Source organism: Heterocephalus glaber, unplaced genomic scaffold, assembly GCF_053883595.1.
Source record: "Heterocephalus glaber isolate CG9 unplaced genomic scaffold, H.glaber_assembly_v1.0 deba00001532, whole genome shotgun sequence".
Lineage (NCBI taxonomy): Eukaryota > Metazoa > Chordata > Mammalia > Rodentia > Bathyergidae > Heterocephalus > Heterocephalus glaber.
The window spans coordinates 4,114,249-4,137,835 of NW_028258330.1; the positions used below are offsets into that span (position 1 = coordinate 4,114,249).

The 23,587-nt window shown below is 44.3% G+C and overlaps 1 protein-coding gene across 3 annotated transcripts in view; it reads right to left on the reverse strand.

Annotated features, from left to right (window-relative positions):
* Positions 1-10,155: 10,155 nt before the first annotated feature.
* Slc24a3 (solute carrier family 24 member 3) overlaps positions 10,156-23,587 on the reverse strand; it is a 487,613-nt gene continuing 474,181 nt past the window's right edge. For all 3 annotated transcript variants that reach the window (XM_004840887.4, XM_087188635.1, XM_087188636.1), the window contains 2 exons: positions 12,981-13,046; positions 10,156-12,018 (listed from right to left, as the gene is read on the reverse strand). In XM_004840887.4, the coding sequence (XP_004840944.1) occupies positions 11,869-12,018; positions 12,981-13,046 (216 nt within the window). In that variant the 3' untranslated portion in view covers positions 10,156-11,868. The remainder of the gene's footprint in view (positions 12,019-12,980; positions 13,047-23,587) is intronic.

Consider the following 23,587-nt stretch of genomic DNA (forward strand, 5'->3'; position numbering starts at 1 on the left):
GTCTCACCATGGGATGCCTAGCATGGCTTCAGGACTCCATCAGATGGGGCACCTCAACATGGAACGTTTGGTTCCAAAATGCACAAGGCATCTTTTCTTCATAAAGCTAGTCTGCCTTGGATATTTCATTACAGTAGTGATTACAACAAAGACAGCTCCAGTCTCTCAGCTGAATAGGCATCTGTGCCTAGTGACACCATACAAGTGAGGGGTGATGGAACCATGTGTGTCCACACTGAGTCTGAGTCACAGATCTGTCCATCTGTCCATGACTGACGCAGCTCTGCAAAGGGTAGTTGGCAATCCACTATCACTGAGTTTTTCTCTTGGCTGGTTGGAAATACAATGGGGACTTGGCATATTTGATATTGTACCTGTATTTAATGTGTACTTAAAAATTGAAAAATATGACCTATGCAGTGTCGAGTGACTCCCTCCCACACCTAGTCTGGTCACCTGGTGCAGACAGGTCTTCTGAATTGCAAACACCTTGCTACTACTGATCACTGGCCAGGTTGGGCTGTCTCAAGAATGATTCATGATCCACACAGAAAAAAAAAATGTACTGTGATCTCATTAGAAAACTACCAATGGGATATTTTGCTAATATGTTGTATGGATTTTAACATCCATGACTCTAATTTTCTTTAAGGGAAAACCACAAATTTACTAAGAGTTGCGCAAAGCACTGTCATTTCTCCCTAAGGCTGACTTTGGCTGCAGAGAAGGTGGGCTGTAGGTGGACAGGTGGGCAACCACTCTGCCAACCTCAAGTTTGCCAACTGTTATTAAGAGATATTTACAATAATAACATTTTTGCCTTCTTATGGTTCCTGATTTTGTTACTGTGCTACATCAAATCGTGTACTTTAAGTGTAAGCAAAGAAAAAAAATACTCAGACCTGCTAGTGGCCATCAGACACTCAGAGCACCCTTCAAGAGCAACCTGAGACCCAGGAGGGCTTTCTGTGTAGCCAGTCAACCAAGGTTAAAAGAGTAAAGGGACATAATTCCTTTCCAAAACCAGTGATCAAACAGAGTTGAAAATTTGGAATTGCATTAGATTCCCTTCAAGAGTAATGCAACTAATTCTGCTACCATGTCCATCCATGTACATTAAAAACCAATGCCCATTAATTTGATGATTAAATTGAGTGGGTTTCTTGGCATGGATCTGTTTTCAAACTTCTTGTTTCCCTCCTAAGAAATGTTATTAGTGAAGATTGGGTTGGAAGATTAAATCCTGTCTAGAAGTGTAAAGAGGGTTTTGGAAACAGGAAGGAAGGAGAGCCTTGCATTCTGTTGTACTGAGACACAGTGGGTCTCATGATGAACAAAGCTAGCACAGGGGCCCATTTCTGGGGTGGAGATGTTACCTCTGGGATGAAAGCTTCTCACAGCACTGGGGCATTTAGAGTTACACAGCACACCTTGCTTTTGGGCTGACCACCCCATATGAACAGGTGCATTTTCCGTATCACCTGGAGCACATCATGTCTCCTGAGTTTGAGTGAATTAGGCAAGAATCCAGGCCTGAGTTAAGGTCTGTCTGGTTGTAGGCACAAACCAGGCCTGTCTCTCCCGTGGGACTCTCAGTCATTCCCTCTTGGGAACTGACCCTGGGTCACAGTCTGTGCACGGAGGTTTCTGACCTCCAGGCAGGTGTGTGGTTAGGTTTGTTCTGCTCTTGTTTCTTAAGCAAGACTGGTGGGGCACATGCGATTATCCAAAACATTTGGTGACCCGTTCTGGGGCCAGCCTTTTTAATTCTTTTCTGAGCCATGGCATCTTTGCTGGGTTGATTTGCATCAAAATAAGATTTACATGAAAAGGTTAGTTATCCATGGTTGTGTGCAAATAGGAATTCCCTAAAGAAAATTTGTATATGTGCACTGGTACTTCCTATTTCAGTTTACAATTACATCTCTTTCACATTGAGTGAAACTGGTGGTCTCCTGCTTCCATGTCCACATTTCATACACTCCACCCAGAACCATGGCCTTCTTCCATCTTCAACTTAAGCCATATTCTTTGTTCTGGTCTGGTTTTAATTTAAGTTGTTTTTGGATGATGCTGTAGGATGATAGGAAATGTAGATTAGGAAGAACTGAATACATTTCCTTTTCTGCTTTTAGGTATTCATAGATCTTGATGGAAGTAGAAAGAAAAAATTTTTTTGAAAGACTGAAATAGTCCATCTGTGTGTGTATGTGTTGGAATGTGTATGTGTGGGAATGTGCGTGTGTGTGTGTGTGTGTGTGTTTTCTACAAACTGTCCACTGATGATACTTGGTGGGAGCATTATGGGCAAAGTTGATTTAGTCCCGTAGTTCTCAAAGTGGACCCCACACCCAGCAGCAATTAGTATTGGGAGTTAGTGAGAACTGCAAATTCTTGGACTTATCCTTAGATCTACTAAGTCAGAAACTCAGAGGCAGAGGTCAGAAATCTGTATTTTAATAATGAGATGGGGAGCAAGATGGAGGGAGGAGGGAGGAAGAGGAGGGGAAGGGGATGTAAAAAGAATTAAGATGCATTACGTACATGTACCAGCTCCCCATGATGAATGTAATCATTAGGTACCGCAAATATGTACTAATAAAGATAAAAATTTTAAAAGTCTCCCAACAATTCTGAAACATGGAAAAGACTGAAAACATTGATTTAGGCAATAAGAGTGATAAATGCTGGTAACAAAATTTTGCATAGATGAATTTGACTAGAATATTTAAGCACCTGTTCTCCGACATTGAATTTTTAGATGGTGGAATTGATACATCAGAAACCAGTTGACAAAGTAAATTGTTCTAAGAGCAAAGCAGTCAGCATTTTGGTCTAAACCCACTAGTGGTGAGAGCAATGATGATTGAAGATAGAGAGGTTCGGTATCTTACATCTGAAAAACAAACCATCCATCATCAATCTTGCAAGGGAGAAGAAATGTTTGAGTTTTGAAACTGAATGGAGTTCATTTTTATTTTTCCCAGAAGAACTAAAAATCATTACTTTTATGCTGAAAGGAACTTCATGCACAAGTACCATACATCTCTTTTCAGCGATGACCAGCAGGCAGGGCTCAGATGCACACAGGAAGAAACTTCAAGGATTCTAAAATTCTTCATCACATCTCATTCCAAGCTTGGAGTGGAGTTCTCTGGAGTCAGAGACTGAATGGATCATCCCACCAAACTGAAGAGAGAACATCTCCAAATTCAGCTTTTGATAAACATGATGAATTGGAAATTACATAAAAATAAATTTAATTTATGGATGGATGCATATGTTTATTCAAATTAATTCAAGTAGAAAAGATCTTTAAATGGTATATATGCCAACACTGCAATATTAAATCATGCCTTCCCTTCTACCTGTAACAAAAACAAAGACCAAGACAAAGGAGTATTAAGTACAATACTTTAAGCATAGTGGTATGCTTAAAATCTCTACAACCTGGCAAGAATGTTTGTTAAATGAGGTTTAGTAAAAACTTCGTATATTAATGAGACTATTGGATACTCTTTATTAAGAAAATAAATACCCTGAGAGCTACAGTAAACCATTTGAGAAATGTTGGTGGAATTTTATTTTTATCACTCTGCTCTGTGTTCTGAAACTAAGCAAAAAGTTCAATGTGAAATCTGTTCTGGGGCATATGGTAAAATTTGTCTTGTGCACATTGCTCATCTCCCCTCTCAGTAGTCTCAGCTTGTAACTTTTTTAGCATTGCAGCAGTGCCCACGTCTCTGAATGATATGATAAACATATAACTTTTTATTTATCAGAGAAAAGTTTGTTGAATCCCCCATATTCCTGCAGTTGTATAACGGGTGACTATTTGGGAAACTGTCAAAGATCTATTGGACTGTTTTCCTACAGTTTTGTCATCAGATAGATGGCACATATGCATGCATTGCATACTGAGCAGCCACTGTAAAAGTTATCAAAATTACTAATTATTAATTACTGTAAGGATTCCACAAAATCCAACATGGAAATGTCCCATTTGTTTCAAAATAGTTGATGGAAATTGGTCAGAACCTTTGGATGAGTTATCAATGGAATAATTATCTCATTTTGAAAAGGTGAAAATAAATAAATCTTGAGAAAAGTATCTTGACCCTCACCAATTTCCTACTTCTATTTTTCCCCTCAACAATTGGAATATTTGCATGAATAGTTAAGTAGAATTCTAAAGCCATATCTAATTACATTACAACTGGATGTTATTCCTAATTTATGCCACAACTGAAAACCATCTGCACATTATAATATTATCAGTCCTTTAAACATTTAGGCTTTTATTGGAAGTGTGAGCACTTAAAGTGAGTTCAAAGTTGCTGTTTGGGATTGACAGAGTCTCAAAATCTCTAGTGTGCAAATGTATGGTTATAAACTATAAATGTTTGCAGAAAAATATCTTAGGAAAACATAATGAAAAACTTTGCCCCCCATCCTTTATCTGTCTTTTTTGGGGTAAATACAAACATGTTCCTACAGACATGCCCTGTCCTTGAAAAGGTAGAACAAGCACTTTCCTTTGAAAGGAGCAGAAGTTATCTCCAGTGTGCCAGGAACCATTCCCTAGTGTGGCTCTGGAGTCTCTGAGGCCACCTGACCACAGGCAAGCCCAGGCCAGTTTGGGGACAGAATCTCCAGAAAACGACAGCCTACAGGGTCCGAGTAGGCATGCTCAAGATCTGTGACTTGTCCCTGTGTGTGACAATGCAGCCTGGGGAATTGACTAAAGCTGAAGACTGCTGTGGAGGTCTCTTTATCAACTCCACCAAGTTTGTGGTATCGATAAAAACCTTTTTGTCAATCTCATCCTGACCCTTCTCCAGTCTCACAGTAGAGGAAGCTGTGAAAATGGTAACGTCAGCAATTTTGCTTTACTGGGCAGCTGGCTCATTGGAAACCACATTCTTAATCAGCAACTCAAGACATAATAGTGCACAGCTGAGACCTGGACAGAAATATGCTATATCCTCATTCTTATAGTTCCTAGCCTGGCAATCCTGATGGAGAAAATAGAGAAACTATCTAATCCCAGGATTTTTCCTTTGAGAAATTGAGAACTGAACTGCAGTTTTCAAAGATTTCAAAAAAATGTTTTTTTTTAAAATCAAGCTTCTGATCAAATGATTTTGCTTTAAGACTAAGTAAAACTAAAGCTAGTCTAAGTATTTCATATAAAAGAATCTAGTGTTTTGTAAGCACCAATCAACATAATAAAAATACCTGTGTCCATCCTTCTCAGCTGCACACGGGTCATTCTCCAAAATAGACCACATACTCACACATAGAACGTGTTTAAGTAAGTGCAAAGGAATTGAAGTTATCCCCTGTATATTATCAGACCATAGTGCAATGAAATTGGAGATCCATAGCAAAAGAAACTCAAAAAATTTCATAAACACGTGGAAATTGAACAACACACTTCTGAATAACCAATGGGTCACAGAGGAAATTAGAGAAGAAATCAGACAGTTCCTTCAATTAAATGACAATGACAATACAACATATCGGAATCTATGGGACACAATGAAAGCAGTCTTACGAGGGAAATTCATAGCAGTGAATACACATATTAGGAAAACAGAACGAGCCCAATTAAACAACCTGATGCTGCACCTCAAGCTTCTAGAAAAAGAAGAGCAGGATAACCCCAAAGCTCATACAAGGGAGGAAATTATAAATATCAGAGGAGAAATCAATGCAATGGAGACAAAGAGAAGGATACAAAAAATCAATGAAGCCAAGAGTTGGTTCTTCGAAAGAATCAACAAAATCAACCTTGTCAGAAAAAGGAAAGAAAAGGCCCAAATCCATGCAATTAGGAATGAAAAGGGTGAAATTACAATGGACCCAGCAGAAATCCAGAGGATCATCAATACCTACTTCCAGAACCTATACGCCAATAAGATGGACAACACAGAAGAAATGGACAGATTCCTAGATACAGATGCATTACCAAAGTTGAATGAAGAAGACCTAAAAATTCTGAACAGCCCAATATCAACGAATGAAATTGAAAATGTAATTAAAAACTTATCAACTAAGAAAAGCCCGGGCCCTGATGGCTTCACTGCTAAATTCTACAAGACATTTAGAGAGAAACTGCTGCCACTACTGTTTAAACTCTTCAATGAAATTGAAAGGGAAGCAATACTCCCAAATTCATTCCTGGAAGCAAGCATCACCTGGATCCCCAAAGCAGAGAAAGACCCAACTGAAAAGGAGAACTACAGGCCAATCTCACTAATGAACATAGATGCAAAAATCCTTAATAAGATACTGGCAAACAGAATGCAGAAGATCATCAAGAAGATCATACACCCTGATCAAGTGGGATTCATCCCAGGGATGCAGGGATGGTTGAATATATGCAAACCAATTAATGTAATACACTATATCAATAGAGCCAAGGACAAAAACTATATGATTATCTCCATAGATGCAGAAAAAGCATTTGACAAAATGTAGTATGCATTTATGATAAAAACCCTACAAAACATTGGAATAGATGGTCTCTACCTCAAACTGATAGAAGCCATCTATGAAAACCCAACAGCCAATATCATACTAAATGGTCAAAAACTGAAATCCTTCACACTAAAATCAGGAACAAGACAAGGATGTCCACTTTCACCACTCTTGTTCAATATAGTTCTGGAAACATTAGCCACGGCAATTAGACAAGAGAAAGAAATAAAAGGAATAAAGATAGGAAATGAAGAAGTCAAATTGTCATTATTTGCAGATGACATGATACTCTATATAGAAGACCCCAAGAACTCCGCCAAAAGTCTTCTAGACTTAATAATCAAATTCAGTCAAGTAGCTGGTTACAAGGTCAACACACAAAAATCAATAGCTTTCCTCTACACCAATGACAGACTCACTGAGAGAGAAATAGGGCAAATAATTCCTTTCACAATAGCATCCAAAACACTGAAATACCTAGGAATCATCCTAATGAAAGAAATCAAAGACCTCTTCTCTGAAAACTATGGCACTCTGAAAAGAGAGATTGAAGATGATATCAGAAAATGGACAGACATCCCTGCTCCTGGGTAGGAAGGATTAATATAGTGAAAATGGCCATACTTCCAAAACTGCTATATAGATTTAATGCAATTCCAATTGAGATCCCAGCAGCATACTTCATAGACCTTAAGAAAACAATCCAAAAATTCATTTGGAACAAGAAGAGACCCAGAATAGCAAAAGCAATTCTAGGTAACAGAGACATGGCAGGGGTTATCACCATCCCCAACCTGCAACTATACTACAAAGCTACTGTGATAAAAACAGCACGGTACTGGCAAAGAAACAGACTTGAGGACCAGTGGAACAGACTAGAAGATGCAGAAACAACACCAGACACACTCAGCCATCTCATCTTCAACAAAGGAGCCAAACACCCTCACTGGAGGAAAGATAGCCTCTTTAATAAATGGTGCTGGAAAATTTGGGCTTCAACTTGCCAAAGATTAAAACTAGACCTGTATCTCTCACCATGCACTAAACTAAAATCAAAATGGATTCAAGATCTAAATATTCAAATAGAAACTCTGAACCAGTTGGAACAGAGGTTAGGTAGAACCCTTGAAGACATCAGTGCAGGAAAAGATTTTATGAACACAACCTCAGTTGCCCGTGAACTAGCACAAACAATCAACAAATGGGATCTCTTCTTATTAAAAAGCTTCTGCACAGCAAGAGAAACCACCAGTAGTGTGAAGAGACAACCCACAATGTGGGAAAAAATCTTCACCTGTTCTTCCTCAGACAAAGGTCTACTATCTCCAATCTATAAAGAACTTAAAAAGATCAGACTTCCCAAATTTAAAGACCCAGTCTGAAAATGGGCATCTGAAATGAACAGACATTTCTCAGACAGAGAAGTAGAAATAGCAAATAAATACATGAAAAAATGTTCAACATCACTGGTCATTTGAGAGATCCAAATGAAAACAACGCTGAGATTCCACTTCACTCCAGAAAGAATGGCTGCTGTCATGAAACCAACCAATAACAAATGCTGGCGGGTCTGTGGGGAAAGAGGAACCCTGCTCCACTGCTGGTGGGAGTGTAGACTGGTGCAAGCACTCTGGAAATCAGTATGGAGATACCTCAAAGAACTAGGACTGGAAGTCCCATTTGACCCCGCTATTCCACTGCTGGGGATCTTCCCCAAAGAATTAAAAGAATCATACCACAGTGATATATGTGCACCCATGTTTATAGCAGCACAGTTTGTGATAGCTAAAACTTGGAAACAGCCCAAATGCCCATCAACTGGAGACTTGATAAAGAAAATTTGGTTTTTTTATAAAATGGAGTACTACTCAGCCATAAAAAATGAGAAATTAGAGACATTTATAGCTAAGTGGATGCACATTGAGGCAATACTCTTCAGTGAAATAAATAGGACACACATGTGTATATACCAAATAGTTTCTCTGGTGTGAGAAACTGAAAGTGTAAATAAGGACAAAATGTATAATAGGTAATGTGAAATAGGAAGAAAAGGGGCAAAGGGGAAGGAAGTGGGAGGGCTAGGGGAAAGGATAGAAGGGAATAGGATTAATATGAGAAAATGGAAAAATAGGAACAAAATCTTTGTAAATAGGGAGGACTGGAGGGGTTGAAGGGAGGGCTGGGCAAGGGTGAAAAATAAGAAGCGAGAGAGTATGTAAAGGTGCCAATTTCCAATGATGAATGTCATTATATTGTATACCTAAAAGGTACCAATGATTAGAATGAATAATCAATAATGTAAAATAGGAAGAAAAGGTCCAAAGGGGTAGGGGTAGTGGGAGAGGCAGGGGAAAGGAAAGAAGTGAAAGGGAAAAATGATGAGAAATGGAAAAAATGGAAATAAAATGTTTGTAAATAGGGAAGGGTGGAGGGCCTGAAGGGAGGGCTAGGAATGGGGAAAAAATAAGAACCAAGATGCATTATGTAAAGGTACAATTCCCAATGAGAAATGTAATTGTGTTGTATACCTACAATGTACCAATAAAAGAATTTAATACAAAAAAAATACCTGTGTCCACGGTCTACTTGTAGAATACGCAAATATAGTAGTAAAACATCCTAAGACATAAACACTTAAAACAAAGCTAAGCACCTACTATTTCCCTGTCCCCAGGAATATACATTTTTAAACAGTCACATAAAGCAGATGCTGTGAATTAGTAGCTGTAAGGATCTTCCCATGAATTCGGCGGACCCTTCCCCACATTCTCTTAGTCTCATAACAGTACCAATACCCCTAATAACTGGCCTGGCCTAACTCCTGTATGTAGAACAGACCATTCCAGACCAGGAGGCCCTCAGCGCCACAAGAATAAGAAACCCTGCATAAACAGGAAACAGACCAGTGACCAAGGACTAAGATAGATGACCTTGTCCCAGAATAGTTAGTTTTCATTTTTTTCATTCCTTGCTACCCATTATAAGTCCCTTTCTCTGTAAGAGAGCCACTGTTGTGACACTTGGGAGCTAGAGGCCCTCTCAGGTCTTTATTTTAATAAAGCCTCCCCTTGCTGGAAGTCTTTCTCTTTCTCCTTTTTTGTTTCTTACAGTAGCCACTTTTGTTTCTTACAGTAGCTGCTTCCTGTAAATAAATTGTGTTGCATTTCAGGAGCAAACATGTCTTGTTTACTAATTTTAGATCTAGGTAATTATTTCTTGAGCCTCCCATAGGATCAGAACATTGGTTATCACACCTATGTGTTTCTGTCTCTTTGCAGGAATTGGTTCTGGGGAGTTCTTAATGGTCATGATTAAAAATGTGTGAAATCAGATGGGATGGAGAACTTGACCACTGCTGAATGTCAACAACAGGACCTCCTGATGTTCTTCCTCTCAGGTCCCTCTGAAAGAAGGGATTACTGATAATGTCACATGTATTCTATGCTTCAACAGGACCATGGGTCCAAAGTCCCTCCCAGATTTGGAGAGGACTCAGAACTTGCTACTTCATTCTTGCAATCTGCCAGATGGACACCAGCCTTCCAGGTGAGTCAACACCAAAACAGTAGCAGCACAAATCCCAGGCTGCCCAGCAACTGTGATCATTTTTCCTTCCTTGCTGGGAAATGGATCACTTTACAGGGGAGAAAGTAATGCACTCTGCTCGAGGGAGAATACAGAACAGAGAAGTTTATTTTACACTATCCATCCAAGAAAACAATTGTCATAAACCAGTGCAAAATGTGCAACAGAATCAGTAAGTGTGTCTCAGCTCCGAGAGCCCAAGTGGGTGGGCTCCTCTCCTGCTCCTCGGCTGGGCAGGCACACCCTCGGCTAACACTGCCCTCAGTCTGCACCCCAGCCAGAAACATTCAAACCACTGGTAGCAGGTTATTTTTACAATTCATATCAGAATGTGTACAAGGGACTGGGAAAACCATATGGAATGAATGGGCTACGTGATCAGTGCTTAAAGTAAATGCAAGGGACAGCACGGGCAAGAATCCACAGTTTCAATAAATACAAGTGTAACAAGCATGGGTGGGTCTCAACTCAGTGGAACTAGTATGCGTAATAATTCAGCATCATACAAAATAGAGCAGGGCCGTTGAGCAGTGATTGGCAAAACCCCTCACAGCAACTGATGCCCTAGAATGAGTCCGCATTGAACACATTCTGTGGTTTCCTGGGGTCTGCTTCCTGGCCAGCCCTCAGGAGGGGAGGGTGGAGCTGGGCCAGCTTGGCAGTGGCGTCATGAGGCAGGATGTCTGCCCAAGAGCCAGCCTTAAGGGTCCAGTGTACTCGATACCAAGTGGCAAACTGGGACTCAATTGACGAGGTCTGTGCAAAAATGCGCTTCTCTCCATTTTCCAAGAAACCAGTGTCTGTAACTCCCGAATGGATAGCAGTGGTGGCCTCCAGGTCACTCCCTGCCACCCCAAATGCCAAGCAACAAGAGCACATCTCAAGGTCTCACTCATGGGGGAAGCTTCTGTGGGTGCTGCCTGGTGCATTTTTGATGGACGTTTTCACCAGGGCCCAGGATCAAAGGCCTCAGGCCGGCTAGAACTATTGCTTGAAAAACTAGAAAGAATCTATGAGGAGGAGATGGTTGGAGGGAAAGTGTAGGTAGTGCTTTTCTTCCTCCAACACCTTGCACCCCCTAGGTAACACCTGGGGACATTAGCCAGGTGTCCTAGGGCAGAAAATGTCATGCATTTGTTCTTGGTGGCCTCAGCCAGCCCAGCAGTTCCTGGATTAAGCACTAATCCATGCAAATTCGGCGGGCCTGGGGTCACCCCCGAGGACATGCCATCCACTTGGGTTACCAATCTGGAGCCCAGTGAGAGATGGCAGAAGGGAAGCTTTCCGCCTCTGGAAGAAAAGGAATAGAAGGAGGAGCCCCCCAAAACAAAATAACCCCTAAACCCAGCAAACTCCATCACTTCCCAAGCCAATGCCATCCCAAATGCTCCCTGTCATCCGTGGATCCTCTCCTATTTCTTCCACAGTCTCAGGTCATAAATTAGGGTAGTCTTCCATCAAATAACTTAAAAAAGGAGGAGGAACCTTGATAAGTTGTACCTGGCTCAGGCCAGTTAGCAGCCAGTTTTGTTCTAGAATCTCAGTCACTGTTCAGAAATGGAGCTTGGAAATTCACATGGGTGTCAGATGTCTTCACAGGGAGGGGTGGCAGGAGGTAGGACTAGGAGGCAGGGAGCCAGGGACATGGCGGGGACACCGGAGCCACCAGGGCAGGAGCGGAGGCCTGTGGACAGCACAGAAGAGATGGCACCGCAGCCCCAGGGCCAGTGCGACTCAGGGTGCGGCTGGTCTCGTATTGCACAGAAGGAAGGACCCAGCGGGCCTCTGCGGTGGCCGAGATCAGTGGTCCCCACACATGGGCAAGTTCACAAAGGTGAACACGTTGAACTCCGTCATGATGGAGAAGCAGAGGAACACACCATACAGGAAGAGGCACCCACAGCCCAGCTTCTTGTCCAGCTGCCACTTGTTCAGGTGGACCCCGAACACCTGCGGATATGCAGAGGATCAGAGGGTGTGAGGGTAGGGGAACAGTTGTCTAGGACCTCAAAGGGGACCCAGTCTCTGGCTGCAAGCACCTGGCTGCCTCACAGGGCCCAAAGGGAAAGTAAACAGGCAAAGCATTTAGGTAAAATGTGTGGCTATTGAAAGTATTGGGACTCCACCTCACACCAGATTTGAGGAACCTCCTAAGCTATGAAAAAATACGGTATGTAAACTTGCACCTTCATGTCAGCAGTACTTGTTCCCCTAAAATCTTGACATTAGACTCAGCCTAAGTCACCTCTCTCGTTTCTTGACTGCCCTTCTGAATTCCCATACTTCAGCCTATGTACAATAACAACATGAAATTGGTGAAATTTGGTGAATAGTTTGAGACACTAAGGAAAAAAGCATATTGCATGTCAATACTTATGGATGTGAAAATTCAGCAGCATGCAGGTATGTGAATGGATACTTCCTGTAGTCAGTCCCTGCACTGGTGTGAGTTTTTCCCACCAAACACATTGCTAGAATTGGGAATATAAAATTACACAAACAGAAAAAAAAAATTACACAAACAGGAGCAATGGCCAAGATAGTGGAGTGGTATAAAAAGTACATGGTGAATAAAATATATTCCTAGTCTCTGAGTATTGTGCATGTGCATGGATTTATGAAGATGCTTTATAACCTGGAGCAATCAGTGAATTGGAATCTACCCTTGATGCTTAATTATGTGTGAAAAGTAGGAATTTCTCCTTGTTTTGATAAAATGTTTTGGGCTTGACATGAGGTGTGGCCTTGCTTCTGATAAGAGGGCTGGCTGCCGGCAGAAAGGAGGAAGGCTTTCTAGTGGGAAGTGGGGCTACGGTCTCCATTCACCAAAGGCTAAGCCCATCTGGTCGCCAAAGAGCCCGGGGAAGGGACCAATGAGTGAATTCAAGAATGGAAAGATGCTGCATACCTACCGTGACAAAGACGGAGGCCAGGAGCAGGCCCACAGAGTAGATGAGCCCCCTGCTGTTCAGTCGAATCTGTAAGAAAGTGTCAGACAGTTAGATGTCCCCAGAAGGCAACTGCTTAGTGCAGGGCACACAAGCAACTCTCAACTCTAGGAGCAAAAAATAGACCACAGCCTTGGCAGCCACGTGCTGAACCTGGATTTGGGATACATATTTCCTAGAAACAGGAGTTTTTCCTTGTCTTGTCCACTCCCAGCCCAATCTGGTCTTTACCTTCAACAACCAGTCGTGCCTCAACTTGACTCCTGCCCCAAGAACATTCAAATTCTCTATTATATTTTGTATGATCGTTGCTCTCCACACAACACCTCTGTCAATCTGACTTCCACAGAGCCTCTGCTTTCACAAACTCATATTGCCTTTAGGCCAAATTTCATCACATGGGTATGGGAACACAGGAATAAACTTTTTACATTTTTGCATTACAATGTCTGTGCTTTCCCTACCTTGATGACACAGGTGAATGAGAAGCTATGTGAGCAAGTGTAGAAAAGGAAAGAGTTAAAATTCCATTTCTGACATTAATAGGAGGATTTGGGGGTAATGTATTTCATAGTAATACAATTTTTGGAATTCTTATAGACAATTTTATTCAATAGAGCTTTTGGTAGTGATGGAAATGTACTGCATTTGTGTTCTCCATTATGGCACCAGTACATACATGTGGTTGTTTAATGAAAGCATGAGATATTTAATCTTGGTTATTTTTAATGAATTTGGACTGCATTTAAAGAGCTACAGGTGATTACTGTCTATACTCTTGGGTAGAGCAGGCAGACCACTGAGGGTTTGATTTGGCCAATAAAGGTTGTAGTGTTTCTCCCACACTGTAGAAAGCTTCTGCCCTTGGCCAAGGTCACAAGGCTGCCCAAGAGAAATAGAAGGGGTGCCCAAGAGCAGTGGTTCTCAAAGGAAGGTCCTGGACAGGGGCAGCAGTGTTTCCTGGGCACTTGTGAGGGATGCATGATCCCAGTCCCTCCCAGAACCCCTGGTTCAGGAATTCTGGGGTGGGGGCCTGGCCTTCCTTGTTTAATGGCTCTCCAAGTGATTCTGATGCACAGGAAAGTTTAAAAACCGCAGATCTAGAGAAAGTTCTAAATCAAAATCCTCTTCTTTTGATTTTTGGGGGTTCTCAGGATGGGACTCTGAAGTTCATTTTTTATAAGCTAGTTGATTATTTACAGGATAATGTTCCAGAAGTGATACACTCTTTAACATTCCCTGTCTCCTCCTTTTTTTAATGAGCAGGTACAGCTTGTTTCAAACTTCATGTTTTTATGAAAATGTTCAAGCATTCAGAAAAGTTGGAAGAATTATATCATGTTATTTTGTGAAGAAATTCTAAGTAATCTATGATACCAGCATCCTCCACAACTCAGGCACCTCCCTGCATCTCATTGCATAGAGTTCAGTTGTAGTTCATGTGTCTTTTATTTTTAAATGCATATGGTGAAATTCACAAATCATAATGACACTGTTCCATGGGTCCTGAGAAACACATGCATCCATGTAACCCAAACCCCTCCTCGATCCACAGCCCTCTCAGAGAGCTCTCTCTGCTTTCTGGCCTGTGCTGCTGTGTCTCCCTGACCGGTGGGGCGGTCTGGCTTGGAGTCCTACTGTATGTACTCCTTGGTGTGAGAGTTCCCCTATCCAGCACAGTTTGTTAAGATTCCTTCATGGTTTTCATGGAGTTATTGCTTATTTATTTTTATACAGTAACAGTATAAATAAACTGTGGTTTGTTTAATTCTTCTGTTGATGGACATGCAAGCTGCTTCTGGTCTGAGCTTAGCTAGTAGAGCATTTTGCTTTCATAGTTCAAAAACAAAAGGAAAATCAGCCCATGGTGGTGCCTTCTTGTCAAAAGAATACGATTGAGGAAGATAATGAAGGTGGCTCCATGCTCCGCTAAGGATGCTGGATCACTGTCCCATATCCAAGAGTTCTTCCCTGTAGTTGGGCACCTGGAACATTTCCAAGTGGGAACAATTTACCCCATTTGCCCCCCTGACCCCGGCATGCTCCTGTCCCCACATGGGACCTTCAGTCCATTCAGGTGGTGTACTCACATCCTTCTCCCCTGTGCTTTGCTCATCCTGCCCCAAGTTCAGGTTCACCACTCCTCACATGGGGCTGATCTCCTGGCTGTGCCCAGGCACTAATGCCTTGTATGCAGATACTCAGGTCCAGAGTTTTCCTTATCCCAGCACCTCGTTCTCTGGCTCCACACATTTTAGGTGGGCACCTGTTACACACCCTGAGTGTGCAGGTGTGTGGACTCGTGCGTGTGAGTGGTAGGTGGCAGTGAGACTGGGTGGCACAGGGCAAGAGTGGAGGTTTTGATGGCGAGATTGACCATGGGGATGGTTGGCCAGGCTGGTCTTTATAAAAGGCCACCATTTCTTTTGAGGCATGACCTGCACACAGCAAAACACACAGATCCTCAGTGTCCTTCCAACAATTTGAGTTCTGAAAAATGAGTTGTTCAGGTAATGTACACCTCAGTGGAAGTAGGAAACATTTCCACAGAATTGTCCTTGGTGACTGCAAAGCCAGTTTCTTGGGGCCTGCTGAGCCAGGTGATAGCACTGAACCCTTCTCCACTTGGGATCACCTTGGAAAGAAGCCTGTGTGCCCCAGATCCACACAGTGGCAGCTGTGCTCTCTCCTCACTTGCTGCCCCAAGACATGAGGCTCAAAAATACAGATGGAGAAACCCTTCACGGCAACACCAGCTGAGCGTGTGGGGTGCTTCCCAGGTCATCCAGTCCTGATGTTTAATGCTGCTTATATTTTTACGTTCAGAAAAATGCATTCTGATCTTTCAATTTCTTCTTGGCAGTGGTTGCAGAGGAAACAGAGGCCAGCTGCTTCTATAGTGAGCAGGAACAAAGCCCACAGGGAATGCATGTTTTTAGTGTGCAGAGACCTGATCAACTTGTTCCACGCAGTGTTCAACGCACCGTCTGAACCCACGTGCAATTGGGGACCCAGAACCCCCAGCCTAGAGCATTCTGATTTCCCCATCTCCTGTACAGCTTGAGGTCAGCACCACCCAACCAACAAATTCTTTTGAAAAACTAAGAAACCCTTGGATTTTTGCTAATTTGTGTATAATCTGGAACACATGCTGCATGTTGCATTGCCTTTTTATATTCAGGTGGTTTAGGCGGTTGTTAGGGCATAGTTTCCAAATGGATGTTCCTAACCTTGGCTTCCATCGGGTAATACCACTGGACTGGACTCTTTCCCTGAACCATGCAAAGGGGTGAGAAAGTGAGCACCCACAGAAAAGCGGCAAGTTCCCAACAACAGGTGTTCCCACATCCTTTCCTTCCCCCCAACCACTATGTGTTTTGTTCTCCATTTGGAGAGGAGACAGGTGAGGCTCAGAGAGGTAAAGCACTTACTGCAGGCTGTGAAGCTGGTGACGGGTGAAGTAGGCACTTCAACCCAAGCTCGGACCCTGAGTTTCCTTGCCAGGCACAAGGGAAGAGCCAGGTCTTCCTCTTCACCTCTGAGCCCTTGGAAGTCACAGCTGTGCTTTTCTTGCCTGTCATTTTTGAAAAGTCCTGAATGAATTGTAAGATCCATAGTAGCCACAGTAGCACATGCCACTTCCCATTTTTTATCTGTCTTATCCATTTTCAATTGCTTTAACAAAGTATCCAAGACCAGGTAATGTACAAAGAACTAAAGTTTGTCTCATGGCTCTGGACAGCAAGGAATCCAGCCCAGCCCAGCCTCTGTTGGCATCGGAGAGGCCCTTGCTGCATCCTGACCTAGCACAGGGCATTGCCTGATGAGATAGAGCAGTCACACTAACTCAAGTCTCGCTTCTTCTTCTGGTAAAGCCCCTGGTGCCACCATGGGGCCCCACCCTGGTGACCTCATCCAGTCCTAACACCTCCTCACTTCGAAATGCCATTAGCTTGCCATTTGCAGGATTGAGTTTCCAATACATGAACTTTTAGGGACACATTCAAACTGTGGCACCGCCCACACCGCCAACCCTGATGTCACTGTTTTGGTGGCTGTCAGATGCTTCCGGCAGCCAGTACCTGCGAGCTTTGCTCAGGAACATGGAAGGGTCACGGTATTAGCTCTGGAAGCTGCTCCCTCAGTGACTCAGGAGTGAAGAAACACCCTAGTTCCCATGGCTTTTCAGTAGTGTCACTCAGAAATGAGGGTGTACCCCACTTCCTAGCAGTCCCCAGTGGGGTTCAGCTCCAGGCACCTGCAGTGGTGACAGGCTTGTTAATGTGGCTGCTGTTGGCCGTGCCATCCCATCTGATGTCCCACTGTCCCACTGCACTGTCTTGCTCTGAACACCCTCTTCACTCGAGTCTTTGTTTTAGGACTGAGGAGTTTCTGGGGACCTAAATGGGAACAGAGAAATCCAATCAGCTTTGCAGGTCAGTCCTGCCATGGCGGGATCCTTCCTTCCCACAAACACCACCCAATTTTCCTAACCCAGAGGCTAAAATCTAGGGGTCAAGACTTAAGGAGATTGGGTGGTGCTCTGCTACAGCAACTCTGAGAGGCTGATGCTAAGATGTCACCAAATGGCCCCAAACTGTCTCTCCAAGTCCTGTGGGAATAGTGTGCAGACTGGCTTGAAAGTGGCATTCTGTCACTATGCTGATTTTTGTGGTGAAACAGTCTAGACATGGCCAACTCCAAACCAACACAGCATTCATGCAGGGAGCTTTGCAAAAGCTGCACACGATTGCTCCTCTCCAGCCTGTAGGAACCGCCCAGCACCTTGCTGTCCAGGGTTGCACCTGAGATTTCCAGGAAGGGAAGGCTGATTCCAGCAGGTGGACTCAGGCTACAGGTACTGGGAGCCTGACTCAGGATGCCTGCTCCATAGGTGAGCGACAATGACATGGGAGCCATCCAGAGCAGCTTGCTTCATGGATTCAGTCCACTCAGGCCTCTGCTGGGTACAGACAGCACAAGCTCAGGAGATGCAGCCCCTACCCCCAGCCAGGGAGTCTGTGTCTGGCTGGGGTTGGCTTCCTGGGAGAGCTGATGTCTGAAGAGAAGCATTTGGGAAAAGCTGAAGCAATCCTCCAGCTCCGGATTCACTTTCTTCCAATCCCCTCATTTCTGGGTGAGCCCTCCTCCAGCTCTGTTGTTAGGTAGTTTTTCCATCCAACACCAGGTTTTGGTTCTGGGTTCTCCTCTCCATCTACATTTACTTCCTTTATGACTTTCATCCTTTAAAAACCATCGGTGCTGTTGACTCTCAAGTTCAGCCCTGCAAGGGAGACCTCTCCCTGGAGCCTCCCACCAACCATTCCTCTGCCTCTGTGACAGCTCCATCCGGCGGCGACCTTCAGACACATCACACTTCACCTGTACTAAGTGGGGCCTCTGCTCTTTCTTCTTGGATGTGCTCCCTCCCCATCCTAAAGGTCCCCTCCATTAATAGCCCCACAGCGCTTTTAGTTGGTCCAACAAAGAACCAGAAGTTACCTCTAATTATTCTTTCTTTATCCTTTCCATTAGGAAATCATGTTGATTCTTCCCTAAAAACATCTCATTTTCTCTCCACTTACACTCCCACCACTTTAGCTCACACCACCAGCATCTCTTATCTTTAGCTTTCTGACTTGTCTCTTCTCTGTTACTCTTGCTTCCTAATGCATTCCTAAATAGCATTAAATAAACTGTACAACTTCAAGTGAATTATCTTGATCAAATCCTCAATGGCCTTCCTAATAAAATCTAGTTTCCATGATGGCTAACACATCTCTGCAAGGCCAGGTCTTTGTCTCTCCAGATTCACTTCCTGGTTCACAGATGCTCAGGGGCTGAGGGTGAATCCACCATCAGGTCCTGCTCTTCCTTCTTCTGCAGGCTCTTGCTTAGCTTCCATTGTTCTCTATCTTTCCTGTTGCTATTGGTACCCTGCTGCTTCTCTCCTCTCCTCTGTGTGAGTACCATATCCACACACTTTCTGTTGCCTCATGGTGGGCAAAAGTGTTCCCCTGTCTCCTGATGTTGGGTTTGACCCTGTGATATGCCTTGGACAACTGGAAATCAGTAAGTCCAACACAAACAGGAGTTGGAAATGTGTTTGCAGAGTGGATGTGGCCTCTTGTGCTCTTGCCTTTCTTCATAAGGAGAGTATGTCTCAGGAAGCCACTGGTCTGAAGATGGGACACTTGTAGCAGACTCACCTGAAGCTTGGAGCCAACCTCAGATCAGCCAAACACATCACTCCACAAATGCAGAGTGAGAAATTTATGTACATCTAATGGATGCACACTACTGAGTTTTGGGACCTTCTGTTGCACAGGATTATGGTAGCAGCAGATAGCCAATTCGACTGTCCAAATCCAAGTCATCTTATTTTCTCTCTCATGAAAATGCCTCCTAGTTGGTCTTGCTGCCATTGGTCTTGTCTGGCTCCTACCCCTTCTCCATGTAAGAATCTTTCTTCTCCCAAATACTCTTCATTCTTTCCATTTCCATGGCCAACAGTGCCCTTCACTATGTGGCCTCCCTCTCTGGCTTCATTCTTGCCACCCATCCCTCTAGTCTGTCACTCCCCACCCCTGCCCCCAGCCACAGGAGCAGCCTTGGGTCCCTCGGTTACCACGCCTGCCATCTTGGTCTCCCACCAGCTGTTCCTCTTCTTGGCAAAAGTCTCCTCACTCCTCTCTACCTGTGAGCCCCAATTGTCTCAGATTCTCAGAATAAATATCACTTTCTCACCAGGGTTCTGGGTCCCCAGTCCCTGCCACACACTGCTACATCCTTCACGTAGCACACCCATAGACAAATGTGCTTTACACTCTGGAATTGCTCGTCATTGGGCTCCTCCTTAGCTGCCATCCCAGCAGCACAGGATGGTCTGCCTTGCTTACCAGAACATCTTAGCCAACAGTAGGTGTTCAGTGAATGCTTGATCTAAAAAAGTGGGAGCCATGCAGAAGGTGGGGGAGAGACTTTCTGGTTTCCTCTGCTTTTTATCTCTATGGATTCTGAAGTCAGGTGGATTTTTGATTGGAAAGAAAAGACAGATATTCCTCCTCCCTCCATGCTTCCCAGAGTTATTTCACATTTTAAGCCTGAACTCATCAATGCAAGCTCTGCGCTGGCTTCCTGCCGCCTGCCTGGTGACACTCATTCTGTTATATCTCATGGTACAGGCATTCATCATGCTGGGACAACAAGTGCTCATTTTCTTCAACTTTGACTGTTAGAAATACATCTTATTTCAGGCAGTTAGGTAACTAGTTGGCTTCTGAGCAAGTCACAAAGTGCTAAGAAATGTCAAAATCTGTAAAAGGGCCTTCACCTCTCACCACCAAATGCTTGAACCTAATATCAGGCACAAGACAGCTGCCTGGATGGAAATTATCCCATAATTATGACTTGGAAATTCCATCTGGACAAGATGGAAAAATTGCTTCAGAGCTGCCAGCAGGTCCATGGAGAGGTCGAGAGAACCCATTAAACCCACACAGGCAGCTCAGTCCTGATGTCAGAGACGAAGAGATGTGTCCAGGGTTAGCGCCGTGCCATGTGGGAGGAGGCCCCTGAGTGTCTTTCAGTAACAGAGCCTCTCCCTTGGGGGCAGTCGGGTTGGGGGTGAGGGCTGACTGAATGCTTGCAACAAATGGGCCCCAAGTTTGCTTTTCTGGAACCAGATTCATTTTACCAAATGATTCCCACATCTCGGGGTGCAGCTCTGCAGTAATGTTCCCCAGTGCACTGGGCTTGGGGAACTGGTCACTTAGCAGCACCTGATAAAAGCCAGGGAGAGACCAGGGATGGAGCATGGGGTACTCCTCATGAAAAGACCCAGACTAGTCCCTCTAACCCTCAGGCAGGAATCTGAGGTAGGAAGGCCACTCACGACAGTCCACAGCAGGGATGACTGTAGCCCCACAGCATCTGTGGCACTTTCAGAATGGGAATCCGGGGGTGAGGTGTTCTCTCCTCTTCTAGTTTCTTCTCTGTAGGAAGTTGATGAGGCTGTCTTAGCTTTAATAGGCAGACTCTGTCCCACCTGGACCAAAGATTCACACTTCGGGGTGGATCTCATCTCGTTCTATCCCCAAGGCTGCTCATGCTCCTGTGCCCACCACCGGGTCTAGCAATGGTCTCTTCCTTCTCCATGGGGCTTCAGTGCTTTGCACAGAAAAATATTGGACTGTGTCTTCTGCCTGTAACTGTGACTGAACCTCTGTGGGCCTTGGCTCCCTGCCCTCAGAAGGGGTGAGAAGGGTGCAGCACGAGACAGTAACCTGGGCTCTGCCCAGCTCCGGTGGCTGGGTGCTCCTTGCCCCCATCCCCACATGTGCACCACCTGGCAGCCCCTGCTCTTGGACAGAGGCTGCCTCTGTGCCTCTGCACCGGCAGCCCCTCTTCCCAATGCTCCCACCCTCTGCACACTCCCAGCTGTCCTAGGCCTGGCCCTCTCTTGTCATTCACAGCCCAGCACAGTCACTCTCTACCTAGTGACTTCAGAGTGACACCAACCCCTGCTCTCTACCACATCACCCCTGTTTTGTCTTCGGAAGGCGTTTGCCCTCCAAAGTGGCTCTCTGCTCACCCAATGCTCAGTGTGCCCTAACAGGGAGGCTCTGGTCTGTGCGCTCATTCCTGTGCTATAATGCTCCTGGCACAATGCAGCTGTGCATAAGTATGGGCTGCAGACACAATCCTTCCCTTACTGTGCTTCTGGGTCAACGAGATGAGACCTATGTGCATGGTGTTCCCAAGGGCCTGGAGAACAGCCGATGCTCACTGAATATTCAGTGTGTCCATTGCTGTTGGTTTTGGCTCCTGCTCTTTTCTCAGGAATCCCACCAATTCCTTCCTTTTGTTCTGCTCATGTGTCTGCCTCCAGGACAGGTGACAATAATGGGAAAGTTACCTTAGACCAATTGATCTCCTTCCCATCCATCCATCTATCCATCCAACAAACATTTGTTGGTCATATTCCAGGTGCCAGGCACTGTACTTGGAAATAGTAAATGAATAAGACAGGCTGACACTTTTCCAAGGAAAAGGCAAGCACATTGATGGGAACTGCTGGAAAACACAGGAGTGATGTCTGACCCAGGTGTGGGCGGTCACAGGTAATATCTCAGCTGACACCTGAGGGGATGGCCTTGAGACGCACAGGACAGGAGCCACTGGGAGGGACCTCTGTCACCTGGTGTGAGGTCGTCTGCTGCAGAGGGCCATTTCCCAGGCAGAACATGGGCTCTGCTCTGTGGAGCCAGATCCTGGGCTACTGTTCTCACTACCTAAAGAGGATGTGTCTGGTTGGCAAAGTTTCTAGAAAACTGCAGCTGATCTTTCTCTAGCGGTTTAGCTGCTTTTGATGGAAATATTTTATCTGAAATACATTTGATCCTCTCCCTAGAGAACAGGAGACAGAACAACTTTTACTGATGGCTCTGGCTCCCCACCATGAACACAGAATATTGGGTGGGCTGTAACACAGTGCAGTGCACAGAAGCTGTTGATGCATGGGGGGCTACCTGATGCTACAGCTGGGCAATGACATTTGTTCTCTGTTTAATTATGGAAACTGTCCTGCTATGTGCAAGATGAGACAGCAATTGGTGCTATATGGATGCAGACATGAAGTGCTGGAGCCTCCCGTCTCAATTCCAGGGCAGGGCAGGTGCACAGTTGGCCAATCACTGCAGCCATGGGGAGGTGCTGGGCTAGTGACCCAGGGAAGGTTCTGGGCAGTATGGAGCTATGACTGGGCAGTGCTTAGAAAGACCAGGGGTCCAGACATGTGGGCAAGACTCCAGGTGCCCTGCTCATGGGGTTCTCCCCTCATCAAATGCCCTTCCAAGCAGAGAGCAAGTTCGTTGAGGGAGCTAAGTAAAAACAGCATATTAGCAGTCCTCAGGTCTGAGGCTGGCATTATGACTGTCACTCACCTAACTGGCTTACCCACTGCTCTGTTGCTGTTTCTTACTCATTTACATTCATGTCCTGACTCAGGGTACTAACTTCCAAAATATCAAAAGTGACCCCTACTTAGGAAATATAGGTTCTGGAATACACAGTTTTAATAAAAACACCATCATGACTTCCTATGGTTCCTATACCAAAAAATTGAGTTAAGCAGAGGCTTTTCCTTTGAATTTTTAAAGTTCAAAGTAAAATCTCCTTTTCAACAGAAGGCACAGGAATAGCTGGATTTTTATGTGGAGAAGAAGGAACTGTTCCCTGACCTCCTACCATGGATACAGTGAAATCAAGATTCATGAACTACTGATTGATTATAAACTCAAGTTTCTGCTTTCAAAAGAGAGATCTACAATGGATGCTTGTCTCTCTGGAAGAAAATGAAGCGCTCTCTTGCACTGGTGACATAAACTACAAAATTCAGATGCAAATACAACATAACATACTTTGTGTAAAATTTCCCAACCAAGATCTCCCATTAGATGACCCTCATGTGTGCCACAGCACCCTTCATGGAATGGCTGCTTCTCCTGTGTTCCCTCTCTGTATCAAGGGTAAAGGAGAGCTCCAATTACAGGGGTAGATGTGGTTTTTGT